This window comes from Trachemys scripta, chromosome 7 (assembly GCF_013100865.1).
Source record: "Trachemys scripta elegans isolate TJP31775 chromosome 7, CAS_Tse_1.0, whole genome shotgun sequence".
NCBI lineage: Eukaryota > Metazoa > Chordata > Testudines > Emydidae > Trachemys > Trachemys scripta.
The window spans coordinates 68,145,938-68,162,343 of record NC_048304.1 but is presented as its reverse complement, the minus strand read 5'-3'; the positions used below and the strand labels follow the sequence as shown (position 1 = coordinate 68,162,343).

General features: G+C 41.9%; 1 protein-coding gene across 4 annotated transcripts in view; it reads right to left on the bottom strand.

Annotated features, from left to right (window-relative positions):
• Positions 1–16,406, bottom strand: part of LOC117879994 (L-threonine dehydratase catabolic TdcB-like) — an 89,970-nt gene that overhangs the window by 13,947 nt on the left and 59,617 nt on the right. For all 4 annotated transcript variants that reach the window (XM_034775618.1, XM_034775615.1, XM_034775616.1 and 1 more), the window contains 4 exons: positions 6,543–6,708; positions 4,322–4,418; positions 3,109–3,184; positions 1,339–1,464 (listed from right to left, as the gene is read on the bottom strand). In XM_034775618.1, the coding sequence (XP_034631509.1) occupies positions 1,339–1,464; positions 3,109–3,184; positions 4,322–4,418; positions 6,543–6,708 (465 nt within the window). The remainder of the gene's footprint in view (positions 1–1,338; positions 1,465–3,108; positions 3,185–4,321; positions 4,419–6,542; positions 6,709–16,406) is intronic.

Genomic DNA, 16,406 nt, shown 5'->3' with positions numbered 1-16,406 from the left:
ACTATTAAGCGACCCCCATCTAGCAATCGCAAAGTAGTATTAAGCCCAGCTCAGTGGAACCGCCCCTCTGAGAATCACTGTGAGGGACTTTAGTAACAGTGAAAAAGCCCATTGAATGTTTGGGTGATGCATTCAAGGTGCTATATAAACATTAAGTCTCATCACAATTCTGCAGACTGACCACAGAGAGGTTAAGAGCCAGATCCTCAATCACATTTAAGCGCCTATCTCTATTGAAATCTAAGTGATTTGTTTGAAGTCACACATTAGTCTATGGCACTGCTAAAGAAGCAGAACCCAGATCTCCTCACTCCCAATTCCAGGCTTCTTCTCTTTCACTACAGTCTCGCTCTGTTTGAGTTTATTGCACTTCATCTTTTCTAGGAGCTACTCCATAACTTAATTGCCAGTATAATTCTCTTGTTGAGCCTACAAAGTGACCAAATACATCAGTTTTGTCCAGAGGAGATCCCACACAATGAAAAAACAAAACTGAAATAACTGAAATAACCCACACACATTATGGGCTACGCCAAGAGCTTGGGCTCAGCCCTGCAAGGTGCTGAACATCCTGACCCGAATCCAAGGCGGCATTTATGCATATGCTCATTTTTAAACACATGCAGAATGCCACTGATTGACGTTGGGGCCAGAGTGCTCAGCATCTTGCAGGATTGAACCCTTTGGATCAATTTGTTTCGTTCCATTGATTGTTACGGACAGAGGTGAAAGTGGGCCGGGCCGGCCTACCGGTAAGAAATGGGCACTGGAATGGGCCCGTAGGCAGCCGACAGCACTTTAATGTTGCTGCCCCTTTTGCCCCCTTCCCCCTGGGCTGCGGTGGGGGGGGGGGCAAAAAGGGAGTTGCCCCAGGGCCCAGTGATTTAAAAGGGCCCAGGGCTCCCAGCTGCCACCATTGCAGCAGTGGCCAGAGCCCCGGGCCCTTTAAATCGCCGCTGGAGCCCTGGGTGGCACGGGCCCGGCCACGCTGAAGAGGCTGGCTGTGGGAGGCTGACCCCCAGCACTGCCCTGTCCACCTGAGGCCCTGTCCCTTGTGGGGGCCCGGAGCCAGGTCCCTGTACTGGTAAGACTTTTAAGTTACTTTTGCCCCTAGTTACAGAGGATTTCAGCTGAAGGTCTGGCCCTCTTTCTCTCTCTATTTCAGCAAATTGTTCCTAGTGCAGCGTCCCACTGACAGTAGTGGATGATTCAACATTCAGAATAAAGGAGAATAAGAGACCCCTTTATGTCTGAGAAGTAGAGTGCGCGCACACTCTCTTTCATGTGACTTCCTTGGTAAGCTCTGTGTTTGCAATAGCTAGGTTATAGATGCTGTACCTTTTACTCTTTAACTCTGGCAGCTTCCCAGCAACTAAGGCTGCAAGTCCAATAGCCCCCTCTGCATCCACCGTGGCTCTCTCATACTCCAGCAACCTCAGCATGGAAATTAGAATGTCCTCTTCCCTGAAGACAAAAGGAACAGTATCAAAACTGAACAAATACAGAGTGAATTTAAAAGAATTAATAGGACGAGACAAGATATTTATGTATTAAGGGATTTCTTTGGCCCCCTGGTGGGTTTATTTAGGACTATAGCATTATGGGAAATTGTACTGCTGGGTGTGAAAATAGGTCTTGACTGCACGGTATTTTTTGCAAGAGTAGGGGGCTTTAGCCTCAGCATCCAGGCTAAATATCCAGTGGGTTATGTACATCCCACCTACCTAAATTGCCCCTGCTGTTAGCCAGTGGAAAACAACTTATCCAAGTCAGTCCTGCACTGTTGTATAGTATTTCTGTATGCTACTAAAGGGCTGTTCCTACACCATGAAGGTGACCAAATTTAACTAATGGGTGAAGTCCTTACTCACATGTGGTAGCCCTTTTGTTATCCTGGGACCAAACATGTCATTAACAATTGTAAGATAGGGCTTGTTTATAGCATCTGATATTTGGATAAAAGGTACTATGTGTACGTGCGCATTTTGCCATTTTCCCACCAATATTCTCTTTATTGTGTTATTCTTAGTTATTCATGAATTTCATTAACACCTAAATCTTGGCCTTTAGATTGTTAATATTTGCAATTTATGCTATGTTGTTTATATACAAAAGTCACTTGGCATTGTTTCTGTTTGGGTGATTATATAACCCACACAGAATTGTGTATTTTACAGTGGAATATACAATTCAAAAGTCACCTGAGCTTCATGTTCAATTTTTGTCAATATTCACACTGCTAAAGTTGGAGGGCTTAAACGTTCATAGAAAATGAACATAAATGGTTCATGAACATGGCTGAATCTTGATTAGCTTAAACTTCCAGGAATAATTTTCCCCACTATTCATCCAGCTGTCACTAAGAGAACCTGCACTATCTCAAGCTAGATAATACAAGCATAGTTGCCCTGAAAAAGGCATAGGGGTTGATCCTCAACTGGCCAGTTTACCCCAGTGATGGATCTGGCTTACATTTGTTCCATGGGTTGATCATATATTAGGGTAAATAGCTAAACATCAGCTACAAATTCCATACAGTCAGCCACAATGCCTGTTATCTGGAAGAGCCTCCCTTTATTCCCCTGCCTGTCTCTCCCCATTTTAACCTAGAAAAGCAGGTTTTCTCTCCTTTGCTTCTGTGTCTACCTCTTTCCCATTTTAAAATATATAACTGCATAAATATTATTTATGACCCTGAAAGTACTTGGGATACAGTTGGTATGAAATACACTATATGAAATAAAGCTGAAGGCCATACAGTCAAATGAATGCCAAAGCAGATGGGAAGATAAATGCTACTTAACATAATGTATTATTGTCACTTAGTTGGAGGTTATCTCCCCATTTAAGAGCTATAGAAAAATCAATAGAAAAAATGTTCCTGACTTCAAAGAGTTCACTCAGGACCTCAGAGCTTGATCCTGCAGTCCCAAGCAGTTGAAACTTTAATTGAAAAAATCGATAAACCATGGAATTCAATGGAAGTCAGGATTGATCAGGCCCTCAGGGAGGAGCTTACATAGCCCCTCTCTAACATACAACAGTATTTCGAATTACAAATACCCATTCAAGTCAACATCATTCACTACATTGTTCTTCTTCACCTACCTCACGGTAACAACCTTGTCTACAAGCTTCCCAGTCAACTGCAAAGAATTGGTACCAAAGCAAGGTCCACTCACATCTGCAGATTTAAGCAACACGTTAAAAGTGAAGCTGGCTATTTAGTGATGTCCAAACATGCCTAGAGCCCTGCACTCTTCCTTTTTTTTTTTTTTGAAATAAAATAAACACAGCACATTGTCATTATGCAGTTTTTAAAATATATATATTTTAATTACCTGTTATTTCTGTATCCAAATAAAAGTAGTTTGCCAACATAAGAGACCACAGACTTTGCACTCTAAGGCCCCAGTCCTACAGTAAGAACCATACAGCTGCACCCCAGCGCCTGCAAAGTCCCATTGACTCCAATGACCCAGTGATTATGTGGTTCTCACTGTGCAACAGCACCTGAATTATATATTATAAATAAATATGAGGAGTTGAAAAGGACATCAAGTTTGTGAGCCATAGTGGCTAAGTGGGGTGGTCAACAAATGAGAGTATAGAGCGGGAGGGATTATTAACAATAAGAAGAAGTTTGGTTTTGGTATCTCTAGTTTAATTAAGTGGCGGAATATCCACAAGTTGATATGAGAGCGTGCATGAGCTGGGAGGGAGAGATTGTTAAGAAGGAAGTAGAGATTTTTCATGCTGACACAGCTGTATTTTCAGAGGTGTTGACCTCTGACTCTCATTGAGCTTAATGCAGGAGATGCTCTGAAAAAATAAGCTAAAAAGGGGGTTTTGTTTATTTTAATATGCAGGTTTCTCTGAAAATTAAATGACAAAACCCCAAAACTGGGAACCCCATTTCCAAATGCTGCTGCCTTGTTGTTTTATACATCTAAGTAAGTAATCACCATATCCTGCCACCCTTATGTTGATTAATGTCTTACTTTGCAAGCTATCCCATTGATTTCAGTGGAATAAGGTATTACTGGTTGTGATACAACTGGCAAAATGTGGCCCTAAATAAATACATTTATGTCCCTAAGTGTTCATTTGTGCATCAAAATGCGGGATCTGGAAGTCTTATTATTGCATCCATGTTGTGAAGTCCAGCTCCGTGGGTTGCTATTAGCAGCATTTATTAAACCATGACAATTCCCATGAGACACTTCACTTCAGTTAGACTTGATGTGGATCAACTGGAAAAGAAGATTCACAGATTGTAGAAATCCATAACAACATTTATTGTCTGATTTCATACTTTTACCTCCATAAAACTGATGGTTGCTACAGGCCTGGTCTTCAATAGGATGGACTATCTTTAATGATTGTTGTAAAACAGGGAAACTCTCCGATTCAACACCCTGGGAAAGAAGGAAAAAAATCATCTTTAACTACTATGTAGATCAAGTTACAACGGGAACCACCAACACCAAGGAAACAAATTCTGTAAAAAGTGTAGGCAAAGTCTGTCATCATGATTAGCAACCATTATGAACCCTTTTTGCCAATTACATTTTAGCTGTTCCCTCGTACTAAAGATATACTGTCTGTTTGGTAAAGGCCCAATTTTTTTAATTTTTTTTTTAAGAAAACCTAAAGGGATGGGAATAGGTTAAAAGTAAAAGTGAACAGAAATGTTTGCATGAATTTCAAAAGGATCAAAACCATTTCCCTACATGGGAACCCAAAACACAGCAGCATTGTACTGGTACAAAACAAAATGAAATTGACTAATCTAATCCTACTGACACAAGATGACAGACGAGTTATAATTTTGCTTTTAGTTGAATATTCGCTATTTGTTTACATTATAAAAAAACCTTTCAATAAAATAGTTTATTTTAACTGGATAAAGTGGTGTGTTGATTTTAATTTATGATTTTACCTTGACAGTGGTCCCTCTACAATTTCTCGTCGCTAAACTCTTCCAAATAGATCAAATTAAATCTCTCATCACTTTTGGCATGAGAGAATAAGCTCATAAAAGGAGTCTGAATAGATCCTTTTGACTTGTCATGTGGTCATAAAAGATTCCTTTTAAATAACATCAAGTTCTATTGTAACAGGAGCAAGCAATAAATAAATAAAAATGTATGTTTAATCCAACAGTTCCTTTGTGTCATAGAAAGAAAGGACAATTAAGTCATTGGACTACTACATCCCTCCCTAAGAAGAAAACACACTGGCACCAGCTATCTTAAACAACAGGCATCACCTCATTTTCTGCAGACTTTACATCAAAATGAGGAAAAAATAAGACACATACAAAAACAGGGTGAAATTCACCCTGATGCACAGGGAGAGCACAAGGCCCATGTGCCACTTAAGTCCTCAAAATAGGTTTTAAGTAGTGCCCAAGCCTTTTGCCCAGGGATGGGGAATAATGGAATAGCATCAATATTATCATATACATTTCCAGCCTTGAGTACTATGGTCCTCTGGAGATTTCGGTCTCGTCAATGATTCATACCAGTTTCCATTATATTCAGTATAGGTTTGTTTTTCCCTTGGGCCAAGTTCAGAGTTCTCTATTCAGGTAAACTCCCAAGATTGAGTAAAAAATGACCAAAGACCTCAGGTCTTATCCCCATGTTTTTAATATATAAATCTAATTTATAATGAATAATCACCACCACCACCAATATGAAGAGATGGACTAGAGCCTAAAAATTTGGCTCTTGATTCCAATTTCTTAAAATTCAGAGGTGTTTGCATTTAAGGTTTAGTTTGGTGCCCATCTTTAAGAACTGTCCAGGTAGTAATTTTGTATAGCTATTATACATTTGTGGGTGGCTAAAGTCATTCAACTTGCAACGTTATGCAACCTTGCATCATCCAGAAATATGTTGTCTGTTGTATCCCACCACTTACAATTTCAACAGCTGCTAGCTGAAATTTCTACACCAAGAGCCAGAAGGGGTTATTCTGTGTATAATTTGGGATGAATGTTTTATTTTATGGACAAATTTTCACAACAATCCAAAGAGACCTCAGTTTTAACCTGAATAGGTTGCTTCTTCCAGGAGTAAAGATTAAGTAATCTCCATACTATTTTGGGGATCTATCTAGTTGAAGGTCTTTCAAATAAGAATTCTACAGTGTCCTAAAACTTGGAGGCAACTAAAGACTTTTAATAAGATCACACAGGTTTCAAACAAGCTAAATAAACACTCTTAAATCCATTAAACAGCCCCAAAACAGGTCAGTTAAAACTTTAAATGTGAAGAGTTTGGTCTTATTTGCTTTAAAAAAAGGTTCCTACATAGTTAACAAAAACCCAAACAATTAACCAAGAAACAAAGCAGGCTGCCCAAATTCTAAAATAGCGTTCTCATGGAGGATGACCATGGGAACCAATAACTTCGGTCTATAGTGTACACAGACTCATTCCCAGTACTTTAGTAGAATACAGAACCTTTCTGAAGCCTGTGAGATAGGAGGATAAATCTCTCAAAATACACAGTTGAAAGGTGAAAACAACTTACAATCACAGCAATGTGTGGGTTGAGATGTTTGAGGGCAGCAGCTGATCCTGCTAGCAATCCACAGTGGCCTCCTGCAGGAAAAATCACTGCATCCAGCTTTGGCACTTGTTCATATATCTCCAATCCCATGGTACCCAGTCCTGACAGGTATATAGCACTGTCCTCCCTAGGGGAAAAGAAAAAAAACAAGTCATTGCAGAGTTGGGACTTGTTAACAGTTCACTATTGTAAAGCTATAGTTTATCAGGAAAACCGCATATGGAAATATATAGTGTTAGAATTTCCAGGAGGCATTGCAAGTACTTACTGCTACTAATCACATCCTCACATACATTGCAGCTATAGATATTGCTGCAATGAACCTTAGCAATCCTGACACTTTCTAAAACAACATTACATTGAAAGGCAACATGGAGCAAAATAATCCCATGAGAAGAAACAGACACAAGTTCAGCAGTTTCAGCCAGGTCAGCAAATGTTTCAAGATCTCTAAGCCACTTACTGTGTGCAATCCATCTGAGTGTGACAGGGGTGATGGATTTCATCCAGGTGAGTCAGGATTAAAGTGACAAGCAGTGCTTTGCTCAATGAATGAGCTGAACTTTCTGCCCTAGAAAGCCTATCCTGCTAGCTCTCAGGCTACTATAATTATGATCAGGTGAATTCTCTATTGGCATCGCTGGCAGATATCACTGGTCTAGAATTTTTGAGAAGTCGTCTGCTTCAGAGATAAAATGTGCTATTTATTATGTATTTTGATGTGCTGAATTCAAATATGGCAATTAAAACAACTGATTGGCTACTGTTCCTAAGATATTTAAGTTTTTACATTTTATGTCTATGTATATTGTGTAGATAGTAGAGTTTTAATCATAAATTGTAAACCTAGGTCTTTTCATGTGTTTATGGTTGCTTTACATGATAATATTTCACCTGTCCTGTTTATGTAATACTTTAAAAATCAGCAAAAGGGTTATATAAATAATATTTATTATGAAACAAAAGGCAAAAAACTATTATGTACACAGTTTAGTCCTATTCAGTGTCTACTCGGCGCTTCTTGGCTTGTCTCTTGTATTTATTAAATGGAGCATCTCTTGTCACTGTCCAGCAATAGTCTGCAAGCATTGATGGGCTCCATTTGCCCTGATAGCTTTTCTCCATTGTTGCAATGTCCTGGTGAAATCGCTCGCCACGCTCGTTGCTCACTGCTCCGCAGTTCGGTGGAAAAAAATCTAGATGAGAGTGCAAAAAAAAGTCTCTTTAGTGACATGTTGCAACCAAGGCTTTTGTATGCCTTGAGGAGGTTTTCCACCAACAACCTGTAGTTGTCTGCCTTGTTGTTTCCGAGAAAATTTATTGCCACTAACTGGAAGGCTTTCCATGCCGTCTTTTCCTTGCCACGCAGTGCATGGTCAAATGCATCATCTCGAAGAAGTTCACGAATCTGAGGACCAACAAAGACACCCTCCTTTATCTTAGCTTCACTTAACCTTGGAAATTTTCCATGGAGGTACTTGAAAGCTGCTTGTGTTTTGTCAATGGCCTTGACAAAGTTCTTCATCAGACCCAGCTTGATGTGTAAGGGCGGTAACAAAATCTTCCTTGATTCAACAAGTGGTGGATGCTGAACACTTTTCCTCCCAGGCTCCAATGACTGTCGGAGTGGCCAATCTTTCTTGATGTCGTGGGAATCTCTTGCATGATTATCCCATTCGCAGAGAAAACAGCAGTACTTTGTGTATCCAGTCTGCAGACCAAGCAAGAGAGCAACAACCTTCAAATCGCCGCAAAGCTGCCACTGATGTTGGTCATAGTTTATGCACCTCAAAAGTTGTTTCATGTTGTCATAGGTTTCCTTCATATGGACTGCATGACCAACTGGAATTGATGGCAAAACATTGCCATTATGCAGTAAAACAGCTTTAAGACTCGTCTTCGATGAATCAATGAACAGTCTCCACTCATCTGGATCGTGAACGATGTGGAGGGCTGCCATCACATCATCAATGTTGTTGCAGGCTACAAGATCACCTTCCATGAAGAAGAATGGGACAAGATCCTTTTGACGGTCACGGAACATGGAAACCCTAACATCACCTGCCAAGAGATTCCACTGCTGTAGTCTGGAGCCCAACAGCTCTGCCTTACTCTTGGGTAGTTCCAAATCCCTGACAAGGTCATTCAGTTCACCTTGTGTTATGAGGTGTGGTTCAGAGGAGGAGGATGGGAGAAAATGTGGGTCCTGTGACACTGATGGTTCAGGACCAGAAGTTTCATCCTCTTCCTCATCTGACTCAAGTGAGAATGATTCTGGTGCATCAGGAACCGGCAGTCCTTCTCCGTGGGGTACTGGGCGTATAGCTGATGGAATGTTTGGATAATGCACAGTCCACTTTTTTTTTTTTTCTTCTTTGACACACCTTTCCCAACTGGAGGCACCATGCAGAAGTAACAATTGCTGGTATGATCTGTTGGCTCTCTCCAAATCATTGGCACTGCAAAAGGCATAGATTTCCTTTTCCTGGTCAACCACTGGTGAAGATTTGTTGCACAAGTGTTGCAGCATGTGTGTGGGGCCCACCTCTTGTCCTGATCTCCAATTTTGCAGCCAAAATAAAGGTGATAGGCTTTCTTAACCATAGTGCTTATACTGAGCTTTTGTGATGCAAAAGTCACTTCACCACAAACATAGCAGAAGTTATCTGCACTGTTCACACAAGTACGAGGCATCTCTGCTCACTTTGGCTAAACAGAAATGTGTCCCTTTGCAAAGCAAACACTGACAAATAAGAGAGCACGACACTGGAAGATTTCTAGAGCTGATATAGGGCAATTTGTTCAGCAGAGTGATGTAAGCTTCATTATGATTGCATCATCCATGACTTCTAGGAATAACACGATGCAATTCATATCATGTATGACGCAATACCAGCTTCAGATTGCATCATTCATTGTTTTGCCTAAAAAGCAAGTACTGTCCAAACCCAGTCATAGATTTATTCATAGATCCAGTCAAAGATGTATTTTAGTCATTTCTGGTTTAAACTGAGATCCCTTCCCTTTATAATTCACTTATCCTCCGCCTTTCCCAAGTCAAGGGTCGTATATACTGACCCAATAGTATATCTTGAAAACTAGAGCCAATCAACAATTTTAAGCATCATTTTCGTTCTCCGTGACCCAGAATTAGTAAAGTTTGTCTACATTTATTTCAGAAGCATTTTGGCTGTAGAGCAGTGAAATTGCTGGAAAGGAGAGGACTCCCATTTCTGTTGCGATCACTTCCTTAAGCTGCATGAGTTCTAATATCCTCCAGTCAAAACTGTAAGCAATAAGAAGGAATCTAGTGTAGGTACAGCGATCTCTGTTCACTTGAGTGTGATTTAGTGCTCACAATAGTGGGAATTTACAGGAAAGGAAAGTACTGTGTTTACGTAGTCACAGTAGATACAGACCAGATCAGTGGAGCACAAAACTTTCCACAATCCAGGGCCAAAATCTGACATCTTAACACCCCTTGGAAGACCTCCATGAAGGATAAGAGGAGGATTTAGTCTGCCTAAGTATTCATTGGAAAAACACTTACAGCTACAGGCAGTTTAATGAACATATTAAGAATACACACAGCCAGCAAGGTACAACAAGAGACTGTTGTAACTTCAGAGCTGGCTGATTTAGAACCATTTTAATTAAACCTGCAGAATGACAAATTGATCAAAAACTGTAAGACTGTTGAGTACTTGTGTGTGTTCTACATACTTGGACATCAATAAACCAAGCAGAATTACTGTACCAGTGATTTCATTTTTTACATTCTACCAACATATTCACCCCTTAATTTTATCTCTAGTGCAAGGGGCTGTGTTTATTCATTAATAGTAACACCTAGAGGCCCCAACAGAGCTCAGGGCCCTGGTGTGCTTGCTGCTTTACCTATACAGTGAAAGACAGTTCCCTGTCCTGAACAATCTACAATATTAATCAACAAGACAGAGAGGTGGTGCGGGGGGAAGGAATCAATATTATCCCAGTTTTACAGATGAGGCAGAGAGATTAACCCACTTGCTCAAGGTCACACATGAAATCTGTGGAGGAGCTGGGAACTGAACCCCAATCCAGGGCCATAACCTGAAGATGATCCCTTCCCCTTTATATAGGATTGTTTTACAAGTAAAGCAAGATAAAAATACCACTGGCGCTTTGACAAATTCGACTGGGCTATTAGAACACTTTTTCCCCAACTAAGAATTTTTTTTTTTTTTTAAAGTTACCCTTGCAATCTACATGTTGACGTTCATGAGGACTTGCAAAGGTGAATGTGGCTCTGGAAGATTCAATGTACATATAAAGCTGCTTTAAAAATGCAAAGCTGTATCAAATGCCAGACTGCCTTTCATATGGCATGATCAACATTCCTATTAGCAGCTTGGACAGGCATTTTAGACAGTCAGACGTTCCTTGCTAACATTTAGAAAGGACTCCAATCCAAGCCTCCTACATTAATGTTTAACACTTTCATTTGTGGTGAACTAATTCATTAGGGTTTTTTTTACCTTTACGTGCTTAGATATAAAGGGAAATATGAGCAGCACGTTCACTTCCCTCTTTATACATAAACAGTAATTTAATAGAACATAAATCCCACATTTGTATCCTAAAATTAGCACTTGTGATGTAAAACTAGCTATTTGATGAGTGTCTATTTACTTCCAAAATGTAGGATTCAAATGCCCTGTTAGATGCCAGTGTTTGAAAATAGGCTCCCCACCTCAGGCATTCTATTATAATTTTTGCATGGCATAGTTTTGTACATGTCCTTCAAAACTCCTGGGGCCAGATCCTCAGGAGTATTTAGGCTCCTAACTTACACAGATTTCCTTGTGCAGACATAGCTCTAGAAATATTTAACCCTGTGTAGTACTAGATGAACTTGCGACCTCAGGAAGCATATCAGATCTCAAGTGACTTAAGGTCCCATCTGGTCAGTACTTGGATGTAGTGTTATACAAGAAAACCCAGGACACGCAAGGAAGGAATGTTTGCAATTCTTCACTCTCCAGTGCACAAATGAATCCATGCTTCAGCATTGTTCTGGAGTCATTGTGCTACTGTATGTGCTTTCTTTCAGGAGAAATGTAAAGCTGATGTCCTGAAGACTTGTGGCTATTAAAGATCCCCTGCCACTAGTATGGCATTAATGTGGACATTATGACTGAATTCCAACTTGGGTAATTACATACTGCTACCTAGAATTTCACAGGCAGTTCTACTTGAATATGAAGTTTTGCTTCCCCACCTAAAGTCTCTTGTGTTGGTTTTACTGACTCAGAATAGCACTTCATTTGCACTCTGGAGGTGGAATAGTAGTGAGCTTGACACCAATACTTCCAACTGAGAGAGTTAGTATTTGTCAACAAGGATCATAACTTAGACTTAGAGGATGGTCAGATGGTATCCATAGCAGAGGAGGAAGGATAGTTTGTTGATTATGTCACTGGACAGAGACTTTGGAGATCTGAGTACCTACATAACTGCCTGTCACAGCCACAGTTGTGACCGGTGTAGGCATTTGAGCTAGAGTCCTCTTGGTTAAGTGGAAGGAGACTACTGGCAGGAGACCCCTCACCTCTGAGATTTACTTGATCCTAGTCTCCTAAGGTCCAGATATGTTAGCCTCTTTGTCACACTTTTCATATTTTTTCAGTAAAGTGTGTGGGTGATAGGGTATATCTAGTGTGTGATGAATACATCCACATGAATGGTTTTTAATGGGATTGTAATTGCTATTTGGAAAGGCATTATTTCGATTTTTAACAGTTTGGGCTCAGAGCATCAGGCACTTCAAGTGAGTTACAAATCCAAAGTAGGAGAATCAAATCTTGAGGGGGGGGGGGGGTGTTGAGGTTTTTATTTTGGGTATTTTTGCACAACTGCCAACCAAAAAAAAACTTCCAAACATTATAAAACATATAGCTTACAAAACCATGAAACAAATACTCCTGGTTCTCTGTACATAGCCTAACTTTCCAAAACACAAGTTACTCCACAGGAAATAATTTGGTCTATTATGTAAAACTGGGACAGGTAGTGTTGAAACTCCTGACACACAAGAGCTCAAGAGTATGAAACAGGGATGTCTCCTGTGAGTGTCTATTATTCAGGAATGCTGTTCAAATCTACACCCAAAAGAGTAACATCCCTTTAGGGCACTGCTCTGTGTTTTCTTTTTAGTTTGGTGTCTGAGTCATGTTTGTATGTAGAATTAGGTTTTTGATCACAGAGTAAGAGATCAGGTGCTTTTGCTTTATTATAGTTGAGTTTTGAATTAATCAAGGTGCTTAAAAGCCACCTGGTGGAAGCATCTATACATTGTAATTGATATTTATAGTAATCAATTATAATTGCAACTGCTCTAAAAATTCTCACAAGCACAACCTGGAAAGACTTAAGAACCCTCTTTGTTCCATCTATATTACCATGTTCATTCTAAAACAATAACTCCTTACATTTTTTTGCATATATTCTCCCATTTTAAACCAATGTCCCCTAGATCTGGCCTTTCCAATGCCCTCAAACAGATAATCATGCCTAATTTTATAATAATCCTTAGCTAGTTTAATACTTCAGTCATGTCACCTCTTAAATCACCTTCTCTCAAGGCAAAGTCCCAGTTTTGTCAATCATTCCTCATATGCAAGACTCTCCATTCCATTAATCTCTCCTTGCCTTACACTGTATTCTGTCCATCGTAATCACATTTTTCTTCAAGAAAGGGACCAAAATTGAACACTACTTCATAAAATATCAGCACAGTATGCTTAGACTTATATAATATGCCCCTTGACACAAGCCAATATTTTATTAGCCTTCTACACTGGTGCACACTAGATTGAATTTAACAGATGGGTATAGCAAGATATCTAGATCTTTTTCCTCTTCCATATTAACTAATTCAATGCCACGTATATGGCACTTAGCTTTGTCTATCAAAACTCATCCCTTTGCTCTTAGGCACATTAGATTTCATATTTCAGCTCTGATTCCATACACCGAACAAAGATCTTTCTGTAAAACAGATACATCCTTCTGACTTTTAACCATTCCCCCCTCTTTCAGTATTACCTACATGTTATGGTCCCAAGGGGGGAAGTTTCTTCCTAATGCATGTCAGACAGTAGTTAGCAGGAGAGATTATATTTGTCAAAAAAAAAAAAAAAAAAAGGGGGGGGGGATCCCCACCCAAGCAGTGATCCAAGCTAACGTGGCCACTGCTCTGCATCTACCCTCACATTACAGGGTACAAGACCTGGAGTTCTACCTGCACAAGCTTCTTAGGGCTGCAGCTCCTGCCTCAACCTGCTGAGTTACCAGGAGCCACTGGTAACTCAGTAGGAAGCAGAGGAGTAAAGGGCATTTTTGTTAGTCATCTCCCGCCTAGATTTCATTGGTTGGCATCTATAGCCAACCTGTTGCTGTTCCCATCTCATACTTAAAACACTCTTCTTCTTCTGTTTGTTGTAGCACAAATTTCTCCATGGAGTGTGCAATGCAGGACCTGTTGCTGACTTGTTGCTAATAGCTCCTGCTGACTAGTTAACACCTGGCTGTCTCTGGCATCTTCTTGGCCTGATACCCAAGTAACTAGTTGCTCCTTTTTCTGGAATGGATGGCAGGCTGTGGTTGGAAGGCTTCTTTGCCTTGGCCTGTTGCTCCCTTGTTACTGCTCCCTGGCCACTAGCTGTTGTTCCCTGGTTACTCTGGTCCCTGGCCCCTATGGTTACAGACAGGTGGCTACAGCATTGTCCAGCAGCTCTCTGGCCATAGGGTCTGAGTCTATAGCAGGGGTCGGCAACGTTCGGCACGCGGCTTGCCAGGGTAAGCACCCTAGCGGGCCAGGCCAGTTTATTTACCTGCTGATGCGGCAGGTTCAGCCGATCGCGGCCCCCACTCGCCGGGGTTCACCGTCCCGGGCCAATGGGGGTGGCAGGAAGCCGCGGCCAGCACATCCCTCGGCCTGCGCCGCTTCCCGCCGCCCCCATTGGCCCGGGACGGCGAACCGCGGCGAGTGGGGGCCGCGATCGGCCGAACCTGCCACGTCAGCAGGTAAATAAACTGGCCCAGCCCACTAGGGTGCTTACCCTGGCAAGCCGCGTGCCGAACATTGCCGACTCCGGTCTATAGCCATGGGGAGGTTGACAGATCATACTCTAAGATGCCTTCTATGGTTAGCGTCCTCCAGGCTATGTCTCTATAGACAGAGGTGTAGCCTCGTGAGCTCTTGCAGCTTTCCAACTTGTAAGATTGAAGTGAGGAGTAGTACAAAAAGTGGCCAAAAAGAGGAGTCATCTGGCCAGTCTGGGAGATTTAACAGGTCTGAAATATGAAGAGAAACCACTTAGGTTTCCCACCATTTCTAAGGACTGCTCCCATGATGAAGGATTTGCAGGATGGTGCTTTAATAGGAACTGTTCCACCATTTTAATATTAAATGGTTAGATTTGCATGACCATATACGTGCCGTCCATCTAAAATATTTCTACACAGCAGAAGGAGGAAAATAGGGGGTGAACATCACTTCAAGTTTTGCTCTGAACCAGGGCCGCCTCTAGGTTTTTTGCTGCCCCAAGCAAAAAAAATGTTGGCTGCCCCCCTCCCACCCACTGCACCCTCCTGCTGCCCCAGCCCTGGGTCACTGGTAACTCGCTCCCAGGGCGGGTCATTCAGCAGGAATTTTGGATGTGCACAGAACACAGACAGGATTGGCTCTCATATGGTTACAGAACTGCAGTAAAGTGGAACAATTTTCAGCTTGTGTGATTGAAGGCTATCTGGATGCATATTATAAGACTGTCCTACATAAATGAGGAAAAGTTGAGGTGCCTTTATTATTCTTTTGTTCCATTCTTTGTTTCTATGGGGAATTTGCCAATGCAATATCACTGTCTTCCTTTTAAACAAATAAAACTAAAAACTTAATAATAAATAAAATAATAATAATAATAATAATAAAAGCAATGGCTGTTGAAAATAGCAATTCCAGTCCTAATAACCACTGGGAAGCATTTCTTGCTCAATTTATTCTACTTTTTCCTATAGCAAGTTACAGTGGATCAGTATATTTGATTTGGGAGAAATGAAGTAACAGCTGCCCAAATTGAGCGTGAGCACTTCTGAATTTTGAGGGTGTTCAAATCTGGAAGGCAGGTGCTGGATTCCCTTTCTGAATATTAGCTAAATCTGGAAAAGTCAATTTCTGCTTCCATGGCTCAGAAGTGTAAATCCTCCTATGTGCCTGGTACTGTATCTAAAGCTGCCCAGTTTAGTAGAGCCTCCCCTCCCTTACTTTTCATTTTAAATCCTAGTGGGATCCACGTACCTGCCTTGCTAGGCTTCAGATAGAGAGGTGCAATGTCCATTTAGTCCACCCAATTCTTTCTTTGGAGGAGAGCCCAGGGCTGGGGCGGCAGGAGATGCGGGTGTGGGGGAAGAGGGAGGGAAGAGCCCAGGCTGGGGCAGCAGGAGGTGCAGGTGGGGGCCAGAGCTGGGGCAGCAGGGAGTGCGGGTGCGGGAGAAGAGCCCAGGGCTGGGGTGGCAGGAGATGCGGGTGGGGGGACAGCCCAGGGCTGGGGCAGCAGGGGGTGCGGGTGCAGGGGGGGAGAAGAGCCCAGAGCTGGGGCGGCAGGAGGTGCGGGTGGGGGCCAGAGCTGGGGCAGCAGGGAGTGCGGGTGTGGGAGAAGAGCCCAGGGCTGGGGTGGCAGGAGATGCGGGTGGGGGGACAGCCCAGGGCTGGGGCAGCAGGGGGTGCGGGTGCAGGGGGGGAGAAGAGCCCAGAGCTGGGGCGGCAGGAGGTGCGGGTGGGGG